Below are 25,441 nucleotides of genomic sequence, written 5' to 3' on the forward strand. Positions count from 1 at the left end.
AATTAAATTAAAATAAATAAATAAATAAAGACCTGTTTGTCTTTATAAAACGCCCAAATTTTAAAGTCTTTATGATTGAATTTGAAAAATATATTAAATCACTGGAATTTATCTTTAACAAGAAAAGCACAAACACTCTGACAATTTATAAAGAATTCTTTAAAAGGGACTGAATTTACTCTGATGTATTTATTTTTTCTTAGATATTTATATTTTAAGTTATTATTATTATTTGACTTTTGTTCTTTGTGTCTGTAAGCCTTTGCATAATGTTAATTTATTTATTTGGAGGATTTTTCCTTTTGACATTTGATGTTTCTTCAAAATTTCTCAAAATATTTTATACACATATATTCTCAAAAAAGCTGGAAAAAAAAAAAGAATTATTCGGATTTAGATACGTTTATGGTCTAGTCTGATAGTTTGTACAGCTGTGGAATGAGCAAAATAATTTTTTTTAAAAATTAAAAAAAAAAAACACTTTATTTGCATGTTTATTTGTATTTGCTATGCACACAATTCCAGTTTTTAATAATTATGTATACCATCCTTTCCAGGTGATCGTCGTTTATGATCTTATCCTTTGAATTTTCAATGAAATTCATGTATTTTCCTATATTTAATTTACTAATCATGCAGATGTTTGGAGAAAATTTAAAGGTTGTTATATTAAAACAGGAAAACAGAAGAAACAGTGACTCTCAGAAAAATGTCATCATTAACTGAACTGATCATAAAACAAGTGTCTCCATCCACTGTCATTTATCAAACCCCAGTGGGTTTCACTGGTGAATCATCGTTGCAGTTGACAGTGTTTCCACATTTACTATGGAAATGGGTCATATCTGATGACCACGAAAAGATGACAAACTGTATTTTACACCAATTATTTCCATGTATTGATCGGATTAATGGATCAACAGGTATGAAACAGTTTAGATCAGTAGATGGTTTTGGGTTTTGAGGGTTAACTGAATAAATACAGGGTTCTGGATGGAGGTGAAATGATGAATTCTCTGCATTTTACAAGTTTTTACCAGTTTTCCTCATTTTAGAAGGATTTGTTCACTTTTATGCCATATTTCAAGGTTTTTTGGGCTGATGTTTTCCTTATTTTTCTAGTATTTTGCTCATTTTATTGTCATTTTACAAGTCTTTGTAGATTTTAGGTCAGTAGATGGTTTTGGTCGACGGTGGCTGTTTTGTTTTCAAGAGTTTTAACATGGATGTGACTTTTCCACTGGATGCAAGAGATTTTCCTTAAATTCACTGGATAATTCTGTTTCTTGTCTATTGTACATAGTTAATCAGAAACATAAGCTGTAAAATCAACACAAATGGGAATCTACAGCAGCAGAAAGACAGGAAGTCAAATAAAACAACACATCAGAGGCCTTTTTTACTTTTATAAACTTAATGTTTATTTGTATATACATGAATATATTAATCTATAGCCAAGAAAGGAGAGAATGTACAATGCAAAACAAAATCTCTATATACAAATCAATAAATAACCAAAGACATAATCAGGACAGTCTGTAACTACACAGGTTTTGTGTTGATGGGAGAAGTAGGAAAAGTAAAACCAAGAGAGACTGCAGTTAGAAAAAGTCTTGTTAAAATGGAAAATGGCACCGGAGCACGGATTCAGGGGAACGGAACCGAAAAAAGAAACACACACATCACGCCAGCTGGTTTCCAGTTTGTTCCTTTGTTTTAGGTTTTTTTTTTGTGTAAACGCAGCCTTGTTTTTGTTCAAACTCGCACAGAATCAGGTCAAATCACAAAGGTGGGTACATCATGTCAACTACGAACACAGACCAGTCCAACATCAAACGCTCGCAATCGCAGGAACAAACAGCCCGGATTCACGCCACGTACGGTACGCCCGCCGCTTCCACGCCCGCTCACGTCCTCCGCCCCGGGCAGGGAACGCGAACACCACGCTGAGGAGACGAAGCTGCTGTAGAAACACCAAACCCAAGAAAAAAAACAGAAAAAACAGAAAAATACTGCTCGAATTCAAGGTCCTGAACGCAGCAGCCCATTTCACTCAGTAACTCCTGATGAGGCATTCAAGTCAAGTGGGAAAAATAAAGTGCTTCTCTTTTCTTTCAACTGAAAACGAATAAATCAACAAAAGATTTTCAGGGAAAACAATGACATTACTCAAAATTTATTACATTTTTTTTTTAGTTTTAACACAATACAATATTATTTCTTAATTTATTTTTTGCGTAGAGAGAAAATATGGGTGTTTTTACTTCAGAATCACATTTGGAAGTTGCTATAAGTGCTTTTTAGGAAAAAAAACTTGCTTGGGTCGCACGAAAAGTTGCTAAATTTTGTTGGCATGTGACTAACGCTCACTGATTAATCGATCAAATGTGTTATTTTTAATGTATTAATCTATAAAATGGCATAAAAGAGCTGAACAGAAGTAATCACAGCCAATCACTGAAAAGATTATACATTATTGAAACTATTTGGTGCAGCTTTATTGCTACTATTTCTGGATTTTGTTCTTATTTTTGCAGCGAAATGACGAAAGTTTAACTAAAAACAAGACAGTGGTATCGATGAAAGTGTGTAACTACAGGTTTTCATCCTCAAAACATGAAACAAACGGCATAAATTTCAGAGGCTGTTTGAAGTATTTAGTGATGACAAATTTCAAAAATCTGCAACTGAAAAGTACTGAATAATATGAAAACTGAAAAATATGAATAATAATGAAAAAACGAACACAATCTAATCCTTCAGATCCGGATAAAACCGAACATTGCACATGTAAAACCAAACCTCAGGCTGCGTTCCATCAAACATCTGCTTCTACAACAGCTTCATCTGCATCGACAGTTTCATCTCAACACTCGTTTTTTTTTTCTTCGTGATCGCCTGTTAAATTTTTTTTTGTTCTGTTTTTTTTTTTTCTTTTTTTTTTTTACTCTGAAAAATGCAACGACAGTAAACATACAAACTGATTTTTTTTTCACTGTGAAAGGCAGAGGACTCGGTACTTGTTTTCTCACGTTTTTTTTGGCACATGAAGGGTCGAAGCCTGCTGCCTCCGGTCGCCGCGGTGATGAGCGAAGGGTGGGGGCGGGGTTTCACCGAGACGCCGCCGAGGGAGACGTCTTCTTCCCGTCGTCGTCTTCTTTTTTTTTTTTTTTTTTCTTGTTCACAGTGCTCGACACGACACGCCGATCAGAAACGACAGGCAGGAGTGAAAGGGTCAAAGGTCACAGTGTTAAACAGCAAAAGGATTTCACGCCAAACAACATCCCATCACGACTGTCCCCGCCCCCACCGCCGCCGCCGCCCCTCCCTCCCCCTGCTGCTCGTCACCATATTGCTTCCCAGGTTTTTCGTTTTCAGTCCGATCGTTTTCACTCTTAAACTCATGAACGTCATGCAGGTGAAAGTAAAAAAAAAAAAAGGCAATACATGGTGGAAGTGCAAGCCAGACGGATGTAGTGTTTAGTGATGAGGAAAAATCCAACCGCTTTCTCCCAATGAGGAGTTCCTACATTTCCCAGAATGCCACAGGGCAAAACAAAAAACCAAAAAAAATTGTGCCATCCAAAAAAGAAGCCCTTAAAAAAGTCAGAAACACTTGGATGCGATGCCACTTTTACCGAGTTTTTCACAGGAAACAAAGACATAATGGAACCAGAAATGCTTTTTTTTTTTTTTTCTAAAGGTGAAGGTGCGTAAGGTTGGATTTTTCCTTTAAAACAAAGTGACAGTGGATTTTTAAGCCACTAGTCATGTCATCATCCATTTTTTCCGCTAGTTTGGTGGCTAATGTAAACATTTTCACATAGAATCTGGGATGTTCTAATGCAGAATTTTTACCTGAATTCAGAATTTAATGAAAAGTTGCTTTGAAACAGAATTTAACTATTCAGAAATTAAAGGAGCAATTTGTAATTTCTTTTCGTACTTGAACAAAACTTCTATCCTTTTGGGGATTTAAAGCAGCACATACATGTTCACGCTGTTGTTCATGGAAATTAATGTGGCAATTTGACATATTTTTACGTTGTTTGAAAATTCAGGACTTTGACACGGAATTTAGAAACGACGTTGCAAAATTAAAGAGGCAACTTGCAATATTTTTAAATTTGTGACTAAAGTTTTGAATGGCTTCAACTAAAAAAATTACTAGTTGCCCCTTTAATTTCTCAAACCGACCGTTTAATGCCATGTCAAAGCTGTGACAGGAAGAATTTTTGTTATAAGTTAAAGTTACACATTTGGTACTAAAAAAAAATAGCATGAAATTGACACTGATGTTGCAAAATTTCTAAATGTTTTCAGCTAAAAATATTACAAATTGCCCCTTTAATGTCCCAAAGTCAACATGGAAATGCTGCTTTTGAAGCCCCGACGAGAAAAAAAAAGGTTTAACTTCAGAATCCAGGTAAAAAGTCTGAGTTTAAGCAATACTTTTTTACTACAGTTCAGGCCTTTAAAAAACTCTGCTGACATTTGGAGTTCACTCGTCTTCGTTTGGTAAATTGTACCTTTAAAGGTCAATTACAATCAGTTTGGTTGGATGGAATTTGGAAAAAGGCCATCACTTATTTCGATGAAGGACTTCTGACCTTTAGACAGAAGAGTCTGATCCTCACATTTAACTTCACTTTGACCAGTTTTCAGAGCAGTCCTCCACGTCGCCGTGGAGACGGCCTTGTCACCGTGGAGACGTCCTGCAGGATAAATCAGCAGGACGGACCTGTCATGGCACATTTGGAGAGCGGTAACCAACGGATACGAAGCCGCCATGTTGGAAGAACCATCACTAAACAGAGCTGAACGTGTTTTAATCACAACATTCATGTGGTTTGTGTTATTGACCTAATGCTGGAAAATATGGAATTAAATGGATTCATCCAGTTTGTACTTTTGTGAAAATGGAAAACAGAGATTTTCTTTCAGAATAAAGTTTGTGTCATTGTTTTCATTGGGAATGTGTTTCATTTACAGCCAATCAATAATCATAATTTAAAGTTTTATGTTTTTTTTTTTTTCCGAAATTATGCACATTACTTTATTTTAAGTGCTGCTTTTTGTTAGTTTTACTATCAATATGGTGCATATATGGCAAATAGATTGTAAAAAAATTAAGCTAGTTTTCATGTTTTATCAATGACATGAAACAACAAAAAAAAGATTTAAAAATGTAAGTTGTGTTGTAATCGTTACTAACAGACATGAATTTATCTAATGACAGATTTAACGCTGGAATTTATGCCAAACTGTTAAAATCAACATTATCAGTTTTCTTATAATAATTTCTGTTTTTGTAAACAAACAAATCTGGCACTTAAAAAAAAATACAAAAGATTTTAAATGTTATACTTACTGGCTGTGTTTTATTTTCTCTATATTTTGGCCAAATAGTAGCAAAACTTGGCAGGAGAGAAACAGAAAACACGTTAAAGCTGAATAAGAGCAGTTTGTCCAGCTGAGGGCGCTGTTTAACTATCAGCTTTATGTCATATGATGTAAGTTTGTATTTTACCGTTTCTAATATTCTGTGACCTTTAAAAAAATTTAAAAATTAACAGCAAAACCTAGTATTTTTGCCTTTGAATCTCCATTTCCTGCTTTTAGTAGTCGTTTGAATGTGTTTATCTTTATTTCTCTACTGTAAATAAAACCAACTTTAACTCAGAAATGATTTAATCTGGTTGATATTAGCTCGTTACTTTATTTCATATATTAAATTTGAATATTTAATTTATTTTCTATAGATTTTGGCTGATAGGAAACAAAAACTGGCAGCATAGAAACAAAAAACAACAGTTTGTTAGTTCCATATTTTGTCCAGCAGAGGGCACTGTTTCACATTCTGTTTAGTGGAATATTTTTACTCCTGGCCTCAGAACTGTGGGTGAGTTCAAGGTAAACTCAGGACTGACTTGCAGTAAAAAAAAAAGTGGTATTTCCTTGGTCTTTCTGTCTTCAAACATGGCAGCCGGCGGTCTGGAATAAGACGACACAAAGATAATAATCAGCAGCACCATATCAGAGCAGAGATGCAAAAAACAAAATGTACAAAGCGAAGAAAAACAAAGTGTTGATATCGTGACAAATCTATTAACAAAATCTCATGGTCCGTTTCGGTGATATTATTTACACTCAGTTTTGTTTTTTTGTTTCTTTTTTGTTCTCAGGATCGTCTCGTGTCCTGATCATTTAAGGACCGCCACATCCTTCACGCTGTAGTGGTTATGAAAACGTAGTAGAAGAAGAAGAAGAAGAAGAAGAAGTGGCGTGAGGCTGGGGTTTGACACCACGGCAGAACATCCTTCCACGAAGACGCCGACACCAGTCCCGGCGGAAGGAGGGGAGGTTCTGCGGACATCAGGACCCACCGGGACAAGGCGGACGGCGAAGGCGGCGAAGAAGTGAAGAACGACACGACGAAGCTTCCCTGAAAATAGAAACACATTCGAGCGCCCTCTAGTGGCGGCTTCGTGATGTTTATGTTGACGCCGGTGCCGCTGGGCTTTAGAAAAACCTGTCGGATGAAAAGGTGTGAAGGTGGCGAATCCTCGTTTTAGGAAAAAAAAAAAACTCGAACAGAAAACGGGAAATAATGTTGTAAACAAAAAAAAAAGGCAATGAGGCGGGAAACGACAGATCTGCTTTTTCCGCCTGGTGACGCGTCCTCCCGTGTGATATTACAGACCCAGTGGAGGCCGGTGCGAGTTTGGACGCTTGGACAAGCTCCGTCTCCGTGGACGCCCCCGACGACGCCACAGCTGTAAGTGCTCGAGCGCTCCTCTGCTTCCTGCTGTTTGTTTACAGCGTTTCAGTCTGTGACACGCCCCCTCCTCTTCATCATCATCATCATCAGAGGAGGAGGCAGCAGCAGCAGGAGGAGGAGGAGGAGGAGGAAGGGGAAGGGGAAAGTGGCGGCGGCGGCGGCAGAAGTGTTGCGTCATCAGTCCTCAGAAAATCCCTTTGGCTATTTTCAGTCCCTTCTGTTTCATGCGAGGCAGCGTCGAACTGGCCACGTTCTTGGCGCGAACCGGCCGCAGCGAACCGCGCTTCTTCAGCACGAAGTCATAGTTGGCAGTGGAGTTCATGGCGTAGAAGACGTTAGCGTTATCCGGGATCCGAAGCTCTGCGCACGACAGAAAATAGAACAGAAGAAGAAGAGACGACGGGTGATGAAGCACATACGTGTTTAACAAATTCAAATGAATTTATTTGACATGTTATATTTATTGGCTGTGTTTTATTTTCTATATTTCTATATTTTGACCAATAAGTGACAAAACCTGGCAGCAGATAAACGTAAAACGTGTTAAAGCTAAATAAGAGCAGTTTGTCCAGCAGAGGGTGCTGTTTCTGTATCAGCTTTATCTTGTTACCCTCCATAACAGTCAGATAAATGTAAATTTTCTAATATTTTGAGGTGTAATATTTCAACTTCTGTTTTCGACTGAACAAATAGTTTAAGAAACTGAAGCTAGTTTCAGTTAGTGATGTCCCAGTCTGGATTTTTTTGCTTCTGAGCCGATCAATTTTTTTTAGGATTAGTTTTGCCGATACCGATCCAATACCGACTTTTTACAATAAAATTTTGATTTAAATTTGGAGTCATTATTTATAGGTTATTATTCTATTCTTTTACTGTAGATCACAGTTGGTCTGAATGTGGAACGTGAACTAAAACAACTATGACACCTTTGACTCTTAATAACTTTAGTATCAGTTTTGCACTTTCCAAATTCAGACTGTGGACAAATGATAACCTTCGGTGGGTCGGTTTTGGCCCACGGGCCGTACGTTTACCACTGTAGCCAGTCTATGGACAGGTCTGTCCAGGTCTTATGTGGGGGTGCGTTCTGCGCCGTACGTTAGCAATGCATACACCAGTGGGTTACTTGCAGGTCACGTCAGAAGAATGTCAGTTTATTTATTTATTTATTATGTTGGGTCAAATAATTCCACAAAAGCCCCATTGGTTGAAAAAACCCAACTCATGCATCACCACCGTACCATAAAGAGAAAGTCAAACCTACAGACGTTTTACTAATTCCTCTCAGTCTCCTGTTGTTGCGCAGCTAATTATCCTTTTCCCCACCTTAGGAAATTTTTAATTTGAGGGGCAAGACGTGCGTTTACCCCCGACTAAATATGATTCGATCTGATCTTCTAAAAAATGCCAGATCAGCAGCTGATACTGATCTGTAAATCGGACCGGGACATCCCTAGTTTCAATCATGTTTGTCAATGACATAAAAACAAACATTCAAAAAACCCTGAAAATGTCTTGGCTATATTATTATTGTTTAGAGTCTTGCATGTGTGTAAACATGTCAGTTTTGTCGTAATCAGTACAACACACAACTGAATTTATCTAATGAAGTATTTTAACTCTGGTTTTTTAGCCTGTTTTTCAACATACTGTTAAAAGTCGACGTTTTGAATTCTATCATAGTTTTGTACTTGTTGACAAAACATATGGCGTGTGTGTTTATTTATTTTCTATGCTAAATTGTGTTTCAGCCATTTTTCATTTCACTACAAAAACAAAAGCACTTGAACACAACACACTCATAATTTCAAATTCACAAGTAGAATGGGTCATCTTCCTGACAGCACCTGAAGGCAGCACTGGTCCACATGTGTACTGTGTGTGTTTACCTTTGTCCTCAGAGATTTTCTGCATCAGTTCGTAGTCCTCGGTCTTCTCTCGCTCCAGATTGTGTTTGATCATCGCCTTCCTGATGACGGCCGGGGTTTTGTCTTGACTCGTCACCTGAAACAGTCGAAGCGTCAGCGTTGGACAGTAAAACTAAATGTGCTGAATGTGATCCGTCTGGTTCTGAAACAGATCTGACGTGTTCATCACTGAAGGTAAATGTCTGTGTATTGACATGGTTGGGAAAGGTGATGCGTTCAGGGCAGCTCGGAATCTCTAAAATCTGTTGTTTAAAAGAACAAACAACCAAGAGTATCACCAGGTGAAAAGCTGCGTTCAAGTGCAAGACATAAACTCAGAAATCTACAAGGAAACAGCCATAAATATGACTTAAAATGGAAAGTCTATATATTAAAAAAACCCACCACTGAAGGATGAAATCACTTTTTCATGTTATTATTCTAAACTTTAGCCTTATCTTTATCTTCCAGATCATCATCAGAATTTTACACAATCTAAAATTAAACATTATGATTAATATTAATCATTACAGAAAATAATATTATCGTATACTGTTTTTGATTCACTGCCCAGATGTGGACTGTACAGGTGTAAAAGGGACGATAATATCACCGCATTTTCAGATTTATCAGATAACACAAACATTTAAACGGAAATTGAGCATTTGATGATTTCAGGAAAAAAGCAATTATGTAATTATTTTAGGAAGGCGATGACGTGGGAAATTTGTCCACCAGGAGGCACTGTTTGACTTCAAACTAGAAGTGTTTATTAACTTTAAGGCAAAGTGGTTTATTTATTTAATATTAACATTTAATTCCACTTTTTTGTCATATCTGGATTGTATTTAGTTGTAATAATAATAATAATAATAATAATAAATTTGGGTTTTATAGCCCTTTTCTCTCACATTTACACACTGGTTGGATAAATACAAAGCTTGAGTCGTATTAAGTTTGAAGGATTTCTCCAAAAATGCAGGTTTTATGAGTTCTGTGTGACGTGTTCTCTCTTGTAAAACGGACTTCCTGTTAAATAAAAGTTCAACACAGACGGACACATGCGTTCATCTGTAACAGTTTCATATCAGATCCTTCATTTAAAACGTACAGGTGATAAAATCTAGGTTAGAAGTTCCCACACACTGATCAAATGTCTCCTGATGTTTGATTCTCATGTTAATGGACGTCAGGTGTAAGTGTCTGAACTCCGCCCCCTTGCCCCCCTGGCCCCGCCCCTCACCAGGATGCTCTTGTACATGTTCCCGTTCTCCACGTCCAGGCTGACGCGGATGATGCAGCAGTCGTCCACCTGCTGGTTGTACAGCGGCAGCGACAGCGTGGAGTAGTTGGACACGGCCGACACTGAGCGCTTGTGCGAGCGCGAGGCCGACAGCGGCGTGGACGACGACACGGACGAGGACGAGGCGCTGCTGGAGCCCGAGGCCGAGCCGGAGCTGGAGCCCATCCCCGAGGTGTCGAGTGACGACAGCGACGTGCACTCCCAGAACTACACACACACACACACACAGAGGGTGAGGACATGCACACGCACACAAACACAGATACAGGGAGTCAATGCTGAGGGCGGAGCCTACCGTAGACGTTGTGTCTGTGGGTGGAGCTTCCCTCCCAACGCCGTCACGGAAAGTTTCACCGAAGGCGTCGACGTCTACAAACGGAAAAATGACCAGTGAACAAACAGACCCAGTGGATCTAAAAGGACCCAGTGGATCTAAAGGACCCAGTGGATCTGATTCCTCCTCATCCTCACCTTCCTCTCGTGTCCCTCAGGTGAATCCGACAGGAAGCTGGCGTTGACGTCCTCCAGGTCCGACCGCTGGAGCTGACGGAGGTGACGCTGAGGGCGTCGCCGCTGTCCCGCCCCCTCCCTGGTATGGCCGGTAGTGGGAGTGGTCAAAGGACTTGGAATGGGAGCCGGCGCCGCTGGAGCCCGCCTCGGTCAGCTGACGACTGGACGGAGAACAGACAGAACACAGGTCAGAACCAGTGGAACACATCATTCCGTACTGATGTTCAATGCCACAAATCACACATTTACTGCCTCATTTTCCCACACAGATGCAGGACCTTGAATGCAACACACGATGTCTGATTCCATAAATGTCCGTTTGACAGCAGGTCCTCCTGAAGTGTCTGATAATGACCCATGCTGTGGTTTTGGCCCCGCCCCCTCCCGCTCAGACCTGACCAATAGTGTCACTCACTCGCTCCAGCGTTTCATGATGCCGCCGTTCTTCTTGGCTCGCAGCGTGTTACTGGCCGACTCCGACAGAGGCTCGATCTCACAGGACAGATTATAGCTGGAAGGAAAAGACGAAGCAAGTTAACGAACGCAACTAGAGTCACAAAAAAACAAACAAACAAAAAACAGATGTTGATAGTAAATATCAGTAAAGTCTTGTGCATAATAATAGAAATATGTTCAATGGAAAAGCGACCTGTGTATGAACCAGACTATTTGTTTCAAATGTTCCAGACCCAGACCCAGACCTAGAGCTAGACCCAGACCCAGACCCAGACCCAGACCTAGACCCAGACCCAGACCCAGACCCAGACCCAGACCTAGACCCACCTCTCGGCCTCGCTGAGCTTCTCGACACCAGCGAACCACTCCCTGAAGTGACTGTCCTGAGTGAAACTGTAGTGTTGGAGGCCAACTGGAGCAGCTTAATCTGAGCGATGACCTCGAACTCCTGCACAAACAGAACCAGAACCAGGGTTTAGACCAGAACCAGGGTTTAGACCAGAACCAGGGTTTAGACCAGAACCAGGGTTTAGACCAGAGCAGAACCAAACCAGGGTTTAGACTAGACCCGAACCAAACCAGGGTTTAGTCCAGGTCCGTCCTCCTTCTGAACCCTTCCTACTCTTTGTTCTCATACGTCACCTTTCGTCTCTTCTCGAAGTTGATGAGTCCGCCCTGAAACACAGACATGAAAACAGAGTGAATGAGTGAAAAAAAGGACAGACGTATGAGGATGAGGAGGATGAGGAGGACGGGGGGGCTGACCTCGGTGTAGTCCTTCATGGCCGTGTCCATCATCACCAGGTCGGTCAGAAACGTCCCCAGGTAAGGAATCGTCCCCTGCATCACACCCTGAAACAAAACAGAGACAACATCAAAACAGAGACAAACAAAAACAAAAATAATCAGAGACGAACAAGGACATCACCAAGACAAATAGAAACAAAGCTAAACAGTTAATTTAACAAACTGCAGTGACTCCTGTCACCAGCAGGGGGAGCTGCTCTCCAGGATATTCCACCATGTTTTATTTGTATTTATCTTATTATTCAGTTTCACCTGTTTAGTTTTTTTTTAGTTTTGGTCTGACTCTGCTGTTCATGCAAACTCCACAGCAAGGTCCCACCCACCCATCCATCATTTTTTGGTTTGTTTTTCATAACTTCCTAAATAATCTGTTTCATTATCTGAATCACTTTGTTCATGTTTCACAGTAACAATAAAATGTCAATAACCTGAACAAATGTGAACAACCTGAAATGTCTAAAGAAAATTACGTGCAATTTTAAAAATATTCTGCCTGTTATTAAATGTTTTGTACCTTAGTAGATCTGATCTGTAATGCACATGTGTATATGATAAGTTTAGGCAGAATTTTGGTAAAATTGTACTTTTTTCTCCAGAAATTGCAGTTTTTTCAGGTTATTCACAGCTTTTTTGTTTGGATAGTTTATACATGCAAATTTTCATAATTTAATGTCATTTTTTTGCACTAAAACAAAGAAAACATTTAAGAAATGTGTTGTGAAAGAGAGGGAGGCTATGATTTAAGAAGAAAGTTAAATTTAAAGATTCATAAAGTACACACTAGGTTAAAAAGGTTCTGTATGACCATCTGTGGAGTAAAACTGTGGAACAAATGGTGTGGAGATAAAACAATATCAAACATAATTCAGTTTTAAAACGATAGAAAGTTAAAGTTATAAAATTGATTGTTGAGAGGTCCAGTATTTAATAATGACACTGAGGGCTGTTTGTTTATGGATGATGTTGGACTGATAAATCTGCTGGAATTACTGAAGAAAACTATTGAACTGTTGAGTCTGTTTGTACGACTGTACTTCCATGAACAGACTGTTGTGTAGAATTCACTTAGTGCATTATGCATTAGTTGTGGTTGAATGTTAAAATCAGGACAAATGTATTGTTTGATTCTTGTATTAAATTAGTGATAAAGGTGTAAAAGCACGTGAGGGGTTGGATTAAATAAGTTTATACTTCTTCCTACTCCTTTTGCAAAATTCAGACTTGCATGTACTTGAAGATAGATTCTGTTCATTTAAATGTTATTTTGATTTTGTTTATTTTGCTTTGTTTTGTTTTATTGCATTTCTTTGCATGTTCTAAATAAATAAATAAAATTTGTAGTTGTCATTATTTATAGGTTATTCTGTTGTTATGTCACTAGTCTGATCCAGTGGAGATCATACTGAGCTCAATGTGGGACCTGACAGAAGGAATTCAGTTTACTGTGGATGTGCTTCCATCTGCTGGTGGAAAACTGGTACTACAACAACATTAAATCCTCACATTTACTGATACATTAGGTTTATGTAGGAGACAAATGGACGTCTTCTCCATGACATGAGTTCATTCTTGCTGGTTTGGTTCCAGGGGTGAATCTGTGATGGATGATTCCTGGTTGAATTCACCCGTTTTGCGCCGTGGTGGACTCACCAGGTCTCTCTGCTGTTGGTGTCTCCTCTGAGCCCGTTTAGGGTTGATTTCCAACGTGGCGAACTTGGACGTTCCCTCCTGCAGAAGAAAAACACCAGTCAGCTCCAGTTCCTCAAATCCTGACTCACATTATTCACATGTTTGACCTACAGATGTTTATCATCACATAGAATTCCAATATAAGAACAAAAATAAAGGAAACAGCAGGTTTTATTGGTGTTTTTTTTCCACGTTTTTTAATGTCAGTCCAGTTTTTAGATACTTTAACCTATTCATTCCACATTCTTTCATTTTATGCCTTTTATTAGAATAAGAGTAAAAGGACTCAAAATAGTCAAAAATTAAAATTTATGAGCCAAAAATAAACATACAAGTGCTCATACTGAGCTTTAATCACTTCCAAAAATGTCTAATGTGACACCTTTAACAGTAGGTCTGGATGAAAAACCTGCATTTGTCTAGTCTTTAGGCTTTATTTTGTTCACATTCTGAACAATAAAAACACAACTGAATGTGGCAAGATTTAACATTTATTCTGAATAGTTTGATGTAAAAGTAACTTTATAATCTTGTTAGTTTTGAATGTTTTGCGGCATCTGCATCTGTGAAATGTTCTGCTGTTTGGTCAGTTTCTGTCAAGTTCTGAACAAAAAGCAGTTTATAACCACAAGATATAGTTGGTTTTTTATGTTTTCGTATTACAGAATATTCATTTATTCTATTTTTAACTCATGCTGCATGTAAACATTATTACAGAAGAGGATTAGGGCCACTGGGGAAAAAAACAAAAACAAATTAAGATTCAATAAATATTTTTTTATTATGAGAAAAAAAGTCTGAATTCTGACTTTTTTCTCATAAAATAATAATAATATATAAATAATAAATAATATATATATATATATATATATTATATATATATATATATATATATAGTATGTATGTATATGGACCTTAATTTATTTTCCTCTTCCGTACATTATACATTAACTAAAGAAAATTAAAATAATAAAGGATTAATCAGGCCGCAAATCATGTTTGGTCTTTGTTTTTTTATATTTGTGTCGATTTTAGTGTATTTTTTCCTTTTTTTAAATTTTCATCTTTTCCCACTAAATTAAGTCTTTACTTTTGACATTTACTTTACTTTTGAAATTTTATTAATAATTATCATTTTCACTGATATTTAAGTGTTCATGTGGGTAAATATGACCCAGACTCACTCTGCTGCTGCAGAATTCAACAGTTACCTTTATTGTTTATCTTACGAACTGTTTTATGACCCTCATCTTCTTTTTTAGTAAAACCCTGTGGATGTGACTTCATTGCCGGTGCCTGTCGGTCCAGTGTTTCCACGGTGATGTAACGGTAAAAGGCCTCTGTAACCCGATCCTGTTCTGAGCTGATAGAGCGACGCCGCCAACGCCCACGGGGTCTCTTTACCCCGGAACCAGCTCGGCGCCGTTATCTACGTCCGCCAAAGGGTTCCTCCCTCTGACGTCGGCAGGGATTCCCTCAGATGACATAAACGCCACTGTCTTACTTTCAGAGGGCGTCGGTCTACATGACGATGCGACGTCAATCTTTTACAACAGTTTATTAATGATCTGAAGGTTGCATCCGATTCCTATTTTTAATAACTACATTAAAAAAAGCTAAAACAAGCTGTAACATTCAGTGGATCTACAATTATTCAGAAATACTGTAGATTTAGTGAACATCTGCTGATGTTTAGAAGCAAAACATCTGACCATTAGCCTACAAATATATCATCTTTGGCTTCAGGTTTCAAAAACCTAAAAAGGAACAGGTGACCAAAACCATCTACTGATGTAAACTGTCTTTTTCTTTATTTTTCAAGTATTTTGCTCATTTCATTCTCATTTTACAAGTTTTTGTACACTTTATCCTATGAATAAGGAGGACAAACTGCATTTTACATCAGTTATTTCCATGTATCGATAGGATCAGTGGATCAACAGGTAGTAATGACAAAAATTTGTAAAATGAGAATAAAATGAGCAAAATACCTGAATAATAAGAAAAAAATGAACCATGACACATGGCATAAAAGTGAACAAATTCTCTTTAAATTGGAAGAAAATGAGTAAAATACTTGAAAAATGAGGAGAATTCTCATTTCATCCCATCCAGAACCCTGTATTTATTCAGTAACCCTCAAAAACCAAAACCATCTACTGATCTAAACTGTTTAATACCTGTTGATCCACTAATCCGATCAATACATGGAAATAATGGTGTAAAATACAGTTTTCATCTTTTCATGGTCATCAGATATGACCCATTTGGATGTTCAGAGGTTCCGTAGTTACCGTGGAAACACCGTCATCACCAGTAAAACCCATGTAATGAGCCCATCAGTGTTGTGATGCAGAACGTTCTGTGTATTGTGTTATGTGTTGTGTGTGTTGTCAGATGTCTGACTCCTGATGTTCAGTGTAAATCAGTTTCTATCTACAAATGAATCCAATCCTCTGACCGACCCAGTCATGTGTTCTGATGACAGCGTTCAGACCAATTAGATAAATCAGGTTACACACAGAACTGTTCGTTGTACAGAGGATCTGCTGACAGAGTAAAGTCTGAACCCTTTAAGGACGACCATTAGAACAGATTTATAGATTTATTTAGGATGTTTTTGCAATAAATGTATTTTCGCCCTTTTTCAGGAAGAACTTAACTTTCAATATCTGTCCATTAATTATCATTATTATAGTAATAATGCTTTAAGAAGGTGTTACAGTTTAAAAAAAAACAGACTTGAATTTTTTATGTTATGAAAAACAGCTGTGAATGTTGATAATGAAACTTTATGAGATTATAGAAATAAATTTTAATCTATTTTCCATGTTGATCCACTGTAGTTGTTCTAGATCATTGTGTGTCCATGTTCTTGTTCTTTTTGGTTCTAGATCATTGTGCGTCCATGTTCTTCTTGTTCTTTCGGTTCTTGGTGTCATTTGGATCCTGTTGATAGTCTGTGTTCACTTTGTGTCTAGTTGTAGACAGAGCCGCTCATTTCACTGACAAAACATCCATCTCTGGATCTGTCTATGAACTGGAGAGATCCGACTATAGATTTACACAAATTTACTCTACAAAAAAAAAGTTACGGATTTAAATTTTTTTTGGGCTATTTTTTTTCCAGGGGTTCTTGCACAGCGCTTGTGTGTGAATTGAAAAACATTTTTTAATGACCAGACAGTTTATTTAAATGGCAAAAATGACAAAAAAAGAAATATCCTTAATTTTTTTTAGTGTATGTGTGTGTAATATAGAATATTTATGGCTAAAACACAACTATCAATGAACTATAAAAACAGAAATAAAAAAAGTGAAAAAGTGAAACTTGATGAAAACACGGCAAAAAGTCACCACTAAACGCTGCTAAAACTAATAAAATTCTTCCATCTCTCTCTCACTGACTGCACTCTGCTCTTTGCTCCGCCCACTTCCACCCTCCCCTCAGCCAATGACAGACCTCTACCCTAAGTGTTCTAGACCAACAGAAAGAACCAAACTCAGAAAGATGCCACTTGGATTCTGTCATAGTTTAAACGGTTCAGAAGTTACAGTTTGAAAGACGATGGATGAAAAATTGCGGCGTCTGAGACACAATCGTCCTGAAAGTCTAAACCTTTTCCCATTTGTTTCCTGAACTACGTCAGAGTTCTGTGTTCAAGGTAAGTTCGAGGACAGAGTGTGAACACATCGTCTCGTCTTCCTTCCTGTCATGGCGTCCTTGTCCTCGGGTCTGAACTCTGAAGGTGTCAGCGTCCGTCTGACCTGTGGCGTTCCCACAACGCCAGCGCTAACAAACCCACGCTGTTCTGTCGGCAGGAAGCCCAGGTGGACATTACATAATCGCCGTTACAAACTGAGACTGATTTTTTTTTTTTTTAATCCAAACTCTGATTTTAAATGATTGATGTAGTATTTAGAAAATGAATGTCAAAAAAAGAAGAAAAATAAACAAAACATTAAACATAAAAATAATAACATGTTCTTCCTCTAAATTTCTAAAACTGCTCTGACTGTAAATAATAATTTTCCCACATCTAACCATCTACTTTCTTCACATCTCACTGAGGAAGAAAAATCTAACATTAAACTTTAAGAAAATATTGATGTTTTTATCTCAAATCCTCATGAACAGGACATCTGACAGCTGTAGACATGATGTGTCCAAATATTTTTGTCCATATAGTTTATAGACATCAATACTTCCTTAAAGTTTAATGGTAGATTTTCTTCCTCAGCGAGATGTGATGAAAGTAGATGGTTAGATTTGGAAAAAAAATAGTACAATCAGAGCAGGAAAAATATTTTAGAAATTTAGAGGAAGAACATTTAAATCAAAGTCACAGATTTAAAAAAAAAAGGCATCTCTGAGTCTTTTCAGAATCAAAGATAACAGTTTAAAACCAAACTAACCAATGCAATGATATTTATCCCATAATATAAAACCATATTCTGACATTAGTCATTATTGTTTTGTATCCCAGACCCATGTTAGAAAAGAAACACCTGGATTCAACGTGTCCACATACTTTTGTCCACATAGTTTATATATATATTCATGATCTGTGACAAACTCCAGTTATTAACAACCGGATGTGTATGAGGTTGTTTTTTGTTGTTGTTGTTGTTGTTGATGCTGTGACTGACCTTGACCAGCAGCTCTCGGCTCAGGGAGTAGTTGTTGTCGTCGGAGAAGATTTCTGACAGTTCACGAAAAGTACGGAAACTCTCCCTGTACGTGAAGGAAACAGAGGAAACAGAGGCCGGTTAGAAACAGCGACAGTGGTCCAAACTGTAAACGCTACAGAGAGATGGCAAAAAAAAACCAAAAAAAAAAAAAAAACATAGAAAATCTCCTAATTTTACAAACAAGTCAAAAAAGCTTAAACAAATAAATTAGTAAAGTGTTTGAAAATAAGTAACAGATCTGTAGGCTTGACACAGAGCCTAAAAGGACTGGATATTTGAAATAAAGTAAAAAAAGAAAAAAGAAAAATCTAGCTAAAATGTCTGTAGGCTTTACACACAGAGCCTAAAAAGACTGAATATTGAAAATAAAAGTAAAAAAAAAACCCAAACAATAAAAATCAAGCTAAAAAGTCTGTAGGTCCAAGTAGAGGTAAGAAAGTCAAACATCTGCTTAATTTACAGTTTTACCGACACAATAAAAACAACTGAAAAAGTCCAAAACTACCTAAAACGGAGGCAGATTTTACAGAGAGCAGCTAAAAACAAGTTCAATGTTTTGCAGATTTTTTTAGACAGAAGCTAAAGAGCAGTCGGTAAAGGTCGAGGCTAAGAACAAGCTGAAACTTTAGTGAATGTTATGGACAGAAACTGAACTAAAGCTTAAGTTTACAGACTTTAAGAGAGAAGCTAAAAGCTGAACCTAAACGCTCATTTCCAGTTCTTGTGTTAATGAGCAGCGTCCTCATCCAAAACACAATAAATACAAACAGGAAGTGGAGTCGTACCGCGACACCTCCTCCCAGGTCCTCTTCAGGCGGTGGATGGCGTTGCACTGAAGGGCGGAGAGGATGGCACGCAGCGACGAGAAGTTCTTCAAAATCCGAACACTCCTGAACACACCACGGACAAGAACACCGTCAGAACTAATGAGGTAACCCTATTCTTCTTATTATTATTATTATATTTTTAATTATTATTATTAATTTTTTTTTTTTTTTACATATTTCTCTTTCCTTCTTTTCATTTGGTGGAGGCATTTGGGCTGTTGCAGCTTTTGGCATAAATTTTGCGAAAACTTTTGTTTTTTGTTACATTTTTCAATCTAGTGTCTTAAAGTCTTACATGTGTTTTTTTCTCCATTGATACATTTTGCTCCCTCTGGTTACCTTCATGGCCAAATGTACACACACAAAAACTGCTATAAATTCATCAAACATTAATATTAAAAAACTTTTTTTTTTTTTTCTAAATCTCAGAGGTTCTCAACTATGGGGGACGCAGACATTCTCCCGGGGGGGTGGGGGGGGGGGGGGGTGTTGTGTGTGACATTGTGCATGTCTGTGCGTTAGTGACTACTGTTGCACATCACAACAGTATAATCACTTGGCACAGGATTTTAACCCTTTAAATGCCAGGTTAATTATTTGAATTATGAATAATTTATTAAAAAAAAAAAAAAGTATGTGATTATAATGGAAGTCAATGGGGCATTCAGTCCAGGAGGGAAACCAGAGGGAGTACCTGACACTACATGCAAAATACTATCACAGTCACATCTGTTTTGTTGGGATTCGAGCTGAAAAGTTTTGTGAATAAAAGGAAACAGAGGGTTTTCGGTGTGAATGGGGGGGCCTGCGCCGGTACCCGGGCCACGTCGATCCACCTCTCCAGCAGCCGGGCCCTCTGGTGGGCTTCAGCGTGGGGTTACTCAGGCAGGTGGTGATGACACAGTTGGTGACGGAGTTGAACTGGGCGACGGTGGCCCGGATGGTGGGGGCCAGGTGCTCCTTCCCCTTCTTATCCCGCTGGGACCAGATCCCCCCCAGGCAGTGGTACGGGACCACCTTCTTAAACAAATCCTGAAGAAGGATGAGGAGTCAAAAAAACAGCAACAAAAGGAGGTTTCCGCACAAAATAAACATATTAAAGGGATTTTCTTTGGATTATTATTAATATCTTTAGACATTTAAAGATACTAGTATTTCTGATTCTAAATAATAATATGACATTTACAACCCTAAAACCCTGAACAGAATATGACGCATTATATAATTAAAGTACGGATTTATAGTATATATAGTATAGTATAGTACAGAATATTATAATATAGTACAGTATGGTACAATACAGTACAGTATAGTATAATATAGTATAGTGTAGTGTAGTATAGTATAGTACTGTATAGTACATAATTTTATAACATAGTATAGCATGGCCACAACATAGTATAGTATAGTACAGTATACTACAATATAGTGTAGTATAGTATAGTATAATATAGTATAGTATGGATATAGTATAGCATATATACTATTATAATATAGTGTAATATAGTATAGTATAATATAGTACAGTAACGTATAGTATAGTATAGTATAACAGCATAGAATATTATGATATAGTCTAATATAGTCTAGTACAGTACAGTATAGTAAAGCATAGAATATTATAATACAGTATAATATAATACAGTATAATGTATTGTATGTACAGGGTGGGGAAGCAAAATTTACAATATTTGAAGCAGGGATTGAAAGACAGTGTATGACCAATTAGTTTATTGAAAGTCATGAGAAGTTATTTGCCACAAGAAAATGTCCATTAATAGAAAATGTTTTATTCTATGTGTCCTCCTTCTTTCTCAATAACTGCCTTCACACGCTTCCTGAAACTTGCACAAGTGTTCCTCAAATATTGGGGTGACAACTTCTCCATTCTTCTTAATAGTATCTTCCAGACTTTCTGGTAATAGTTTTGCTCATAGTCATTCTCTTCTTTCCATTATAAACAGTCTTTATGGACACTCCAACTATTTTTGAAATCTCCTTTGGTGTGACGAGTGCATTCAGCAAATCACACTCTCTTTGACGTTTGCTTTCCTGATTACTCATATGAGCAAAAGTTTCTGAAAAGGTATGGATAATAGTGTTAGGTATGATTATGACATCAATATATGTTTGGTTTCAAAGCAACTGACGTAGTGCCTGCTGAGAAAAAACAACTGAATGTTCATTGTAAATTTTGCTTCCCCACCCTGTAATAATATCTTCTTCATACAAGGTTCTGAATGTTATGAAACGATGAACTCTCCTTATTTTTCAAGTATTTTGCTCATTTTATTCTCATTTTACAAGTTTTTATACATTTTTATCCTATGAATAATGGAGGTCAAACTGTATTTTACACCAGTTATTAACATGTATAACAGGATTAGTGGATCAGCACTAGATGGTTTGGGTCTTTAAAGGTTAAACTGAATTGGACTCATTCTCATCTGTCTTAAATGCATCAGAAAGTCTTAAAACCGTCTGTCTGTCTGTCTGTGATTTATGGGTGGAGTGGAAGTGTTAAAGCGTCCTGACCGCGTCCATGAGCGTGAACTGTTCCGCCACCATGATGTGGTCGAAGGACAGGAAGCTGAAGGCGGGAAGCTCGTCCTCGAAGCCGCTCTCCTCATGCGTGGCGAAGGGGCATCCGATGTGTTCCCCTGCAGAGACCACCCAAGCACAACACTCACAACAGGGTCCACTGCAAACACACACACACGCATGCACACACACACACACGCACACACACGCACCCCCCCCCCCCCACACACACACACACACACACGCACCCACACACCACACACACACACATGCACGCACACACAAACAACACCACACACACACACACACACACACACACACACACACACACACACACACACACACACAGATCCTGCTCTAGGTCTCCTTAGACTCATATGAACCCCTGAACACACACAGGTCTGGATCTGGGCCCTGGTCTGTCCTGCCTTCATACCATCAGGATCAGGCTCACACTGCTGCCGCCGGTGGAAGTGGGCCAGGAGTTCCGGGCTCGGCGCTCCAGGTCCGAGCCGGGGAAGTGGACGTGCAGGGGACAGAAGCTGGTGCAGACAGTCGTAGCTGGGGGGTCCAGAAGTCCTCCGAGTACTGGTCCAACCAGGCGCCCAGGATGGACGACAGTGCTGCCACGAACAAACCAAAGAGAGAGAATTCCAGTTAGAGCTGCAGCGCAGTTCATCAGTAAATACAGACCATTACGGAAAAATGATAATTAGAACCTCCATCGGCCAAAGTCAGAGTCTGTAAAAGGAATGTTTTAGATTCAAGCAGCGATCCAGAAACCAAATACATTCAGTTTACTCTGAGGGTTTGGAAATTTAATCAGTCCTTCACTCTTGATATGAAGTAGAGGTCTATGAGAAGCACCTGAACGCACCATGAAAAGCTCTCCCAGAATAAAAATACAATGAACGAACAAAACCAAATCATACAGGTCCAGTTTATTAACCCTTTCATGCATGAATTATGACAAACCTTTGTCAAGATTTTTTCTTGAGTTTTATTCCTCCTTAGGCCTGAAAAAAAAACCAATGGGATCGAGTTTTTTTTTTCTTTTCATGGAGTTACATAATGTCCATGCATTTAATTTTTGAAGTAAAGAAACGTGTTTAAAACCCAATATCAGGAAGTGAGATGAAAACAATGAAATAAAAACATTTTAATGCTGCTAATCTGATGTCTTCTCACATTTTAACATATTCTAATGCTAGTTATTACTCACTTCAAGGAGATAATATGCAAAAGAAAAACCTTTTTGTCTAACAAATAACAGTTGATTTACACTCAAATATGTTTCTGCAGATCAGGTTTATCAAGAACAGCAAAAGTTTCAGTAATGGTATGAATTGCAGTGTATGGAATGATGCTTAAGTGTCCACTGTGTCGGCTGATATGGAACTAAAACAACAAAACCCACGAATACACAAGAGAACAGCTGTAGAATAACTGTCCACCGGAGTGACCAGTATGCATGAAAGGGTTAAATACTACCCATTAAGAACCTTGCAACCTCCAGTTTAGCGTGTTATGCCTCAATAATTACTTCACAACATAATTTAAATATATTTAGTTTTTTGTTTTCTTTGTATTTTTGATTTTGACATTATTTTCATAATATTATTGCTTTATACTTGAAATATGATGACATATTCTCATAATATTATGACTTCATTCTCGTAAAATTATGACTCTTTTAGTATTTGTTTTTATTGTCGTAAAATTACGGGTTTTATCTCGATATTTTATGACTTTATCTCATAGGACAAGTGTTTTTATTTCCTTATGTGGTCCTAAAACGTTGTCGTAGGTTCTGACCCACTGGAGATTTAATTAGTCTAAATGTGGAACCTGAACCAAAGGTAGATTTTCTTTAGTTTTTACGACTTGTTTATCAGTTCATGAACTGTGTTTTATCAGACTCCAGTCCACTGACTCTGTGGTGGTGGTGGTGGTGGTGGTGGTGGTGGGGGGGGGGGGGGTTCAGGGGGGTTTCAGTGATGAATGCTCCCTGCAGGTGGTGTTTTCTTACTTCCTCAGCTCTGTGCAGTCGTCCTGGGACACTCGGTGGGCTGTGGCTGCAGGCACATTTTGGAGCTTGGCATACCTACAACAGGAAGACACGAGCAGTTCAGCCTTTACAGCCAATAAAGAGAAAAACCCACAATTCAGATCAGTATTTAACATTTAACACCACGGTCCACTTCAACCCAAATGGATGCAACAACGTAAAAAGACGAGCAGACACTAATATATGAAAATAGCACCTATTCCACCACAGGAACTTTAAATTTACCTGAGAATTGGAAAACCTCGGTGCATTTCACCGAAATTACCCAGTAAAAACTGTCCCTCAACACCAAACTGTCTCTGAAAAAATGGGAGGGGGGGGTTACTTTACAAAGGCCCCAGAGTTCTTGATAGGTGGAATAACCAAAGTACAGAACGCTCCAAGTGTGTTCAACCAAATATAGTTATTCAGCACACAGCCCCGCCCCCAAGAATTAACACAATAAGACAAAAAAAGACAAAAAGACAATAAAACAAAAAGATGCACTAACACTATAAAGATGCAATATATCAAAAAAGACATAATAAAAAGAAAAACATGAAAAAGACACAATTAGATGAAACTTTAAAAAAATGCGATAAGAAAGCAACAAAAAAAAGACGCAAAAGGATGCGTTGATCTTGACAGAAAAGACGCACACACTGATGCCTTAACTGTTGGTAAACACTTGTGTGTTCTGTCAATCATAGTTCTTCAGCCCTAAGCCCCGCCCCCAAGAATTTCAAGAATCTGAAAAGTTCCGCCCTCTACTACAGATTTGTTTTCAAGGAAAGTTTTTACCAGGTAATTTCAGTGAAAATACACTAAGGTATATCAAAATCCCAAAAGCCCCGCCCCTCAAGACGAAAAAAAAAGACAAAAAACATTCAATAAAACGAAAAAGATTAAATAAAGAAAAAACACATTAAAATGAAATAAGACACAATAAAATGAAAAGACAAACATGAAAATGATACAATTAGACGAAATTTACAAAAAGATGCGGTAAGAAAGCACCAAAACACTACCACTGGCTTAAATATAAACGCTGCAAGTGTGTTCCACCAATCATAATTCTTCAACCCTCAGCCCCACCCCCAACAATTCCAGGGAAGTCCCGCCCCTACTAAAAACTGTTTTCAGGGAAAGTTTTTACTGGGTAATTTTGGTGGAAACATATCAAGATTTTTCAGAATCCAGGTAAATGATAAAAGGATTTGAAACATTTCAGAGCCTGGACTTTGTCAGTTTTCTGCAGTGAAGCGTCACTTCTTCTGCTTTAACCACAGCTGGACCAGAGTGACTCCGCCCCTGTACCTGTTGAGCAGCAGGTCCAGCACCTGCCTGGTGGTGGCGAAGGAGCGGTAGGTGCAGAGGAAGATGGTGACATAGGTGGAGTCTTTGCCCCTGAACGCCGACACCATGTACTCCACCAGGCGCTCCAGCGTGCCCGCCTTGATGGTCCGGACCTTGCAGGTCTCGTAGAGGCTCAGGGCCGAGTCCGTGTCCACGCCCAGCCACCGCTGCCCCTTACTGGCCGACTGGTGGAGCTGCACCTTCCTCAGCGTGATGGTGAAGATGGCGTCCTCCTCGGCCTCCTCGCCAATCTCCTGCGTCGAGCTCTGAGGACGGAAAAGGAGACGGTCCGTCAGATTTGAGACGCGGTTATATCGGAGACTAAAACAGAAACTAACAGCGAAACAAAACCCTCTGGTCCAGGGCTCTCAAACTCATGTTCTTTCAGGTTCCACATTCAGACCAATTTGATCTCCAGTGGGCCGGACCAGAAAAATAATAACAGAAGAACCTATAAATAATGGATCTGAACTCAGTTTGAGCTCCATGGACCTGATAGTGGCAGAATAATGGTCAGAGAACCCA

The 25,441-nt window shown here is 38.5% G+C and overlaps 1 protein-coding gene across 1 annotated transcript; it reads right to left on the reverse strand.

Moving 5' to 3' along the window:
* Nucleotides 1-6,203: 6,203 nt before the first annotated feature.
* LOC115425544 (ral guanine nucleotide dissociation stimulator-like) lies at nucleotides 6,204-25,294 on the reverse strand. Its single transcript, XM_030143171.1, has 20 exons — nucleotides 25,268-25,294; nucleotides 24,878-25,182; nucleotides 23,543-23,617; nucleotides 21,970-22,136; nucleotides 21,508-21,632; nucleotides 19,790-20,004; nucleotides 18,931-19,035; nucleotides 18,104-18,188; nucleotides 13,415-13,492; nucleotides 11,723-11,809; nucleotides 11,580-11,632; nucleotides 11,285-11,350; nucleotides 10,917-11,012; nucleotides 10,511-10,662; nucleotides 10,287-10,360; nucleotides 9,932-10,198; nucleotides 8,868-8,951; nucleotides 8,671-8,785; nucleotides 7,025-7,141; nucleotides 6,204-6,532 (listed from the first exon to the last, which is right to left on the reverse strand). Exons 1-20 carry the CDS (start codon nucleotides 25,292-25,294, stop codon nucleotides 6,204-6,206), a joined length of 2,622 nt encoding a protein of 873 aa, XP_029999031.1.
* Nucleotides 25,295-25,441: the final 147 nt, after the last annotated feature.

This window comes from Sphaeramia orbicularis, chromosome 9 (genome assembly GCF_902148855.1).
Source record: "Sphaeramia orbicularis chromosome 9, fSphaOr1.1, whole genome shotgun sequence".
In the NCBI taxonomy this organism is placed as follows: Eukaryota; Metazoa; Chordata; class Actinopteri; order Kurtiformes; family Apogonidae; genus Sphaeramia; species Sphaeramia orbicularis.

Excerpts from the sequence above, each read along its gene's own strand:
- LOC115425544 (XM_030143171.1), bottom strand. The coding sequence starts at position 25,294 with ATGAGTTTGAGAGCCCTGGACCAGAGG. Across the intron at positions 11,633-11,722 it reads CCATGAAGGACTACACCGAG|GGCGGACTCATCAACTTCGA; the intron begins GTCAGCCCCCCC and ends TCTGTGTTTCAG. Across the intron at positions 8,786-8,867 it reads TTACCTTCAGTGATGAACAC|GTGACGAGTCAAGACAAAAC; the intron begins GTCAGATCTGTT and ends CGACTGTTTCAG.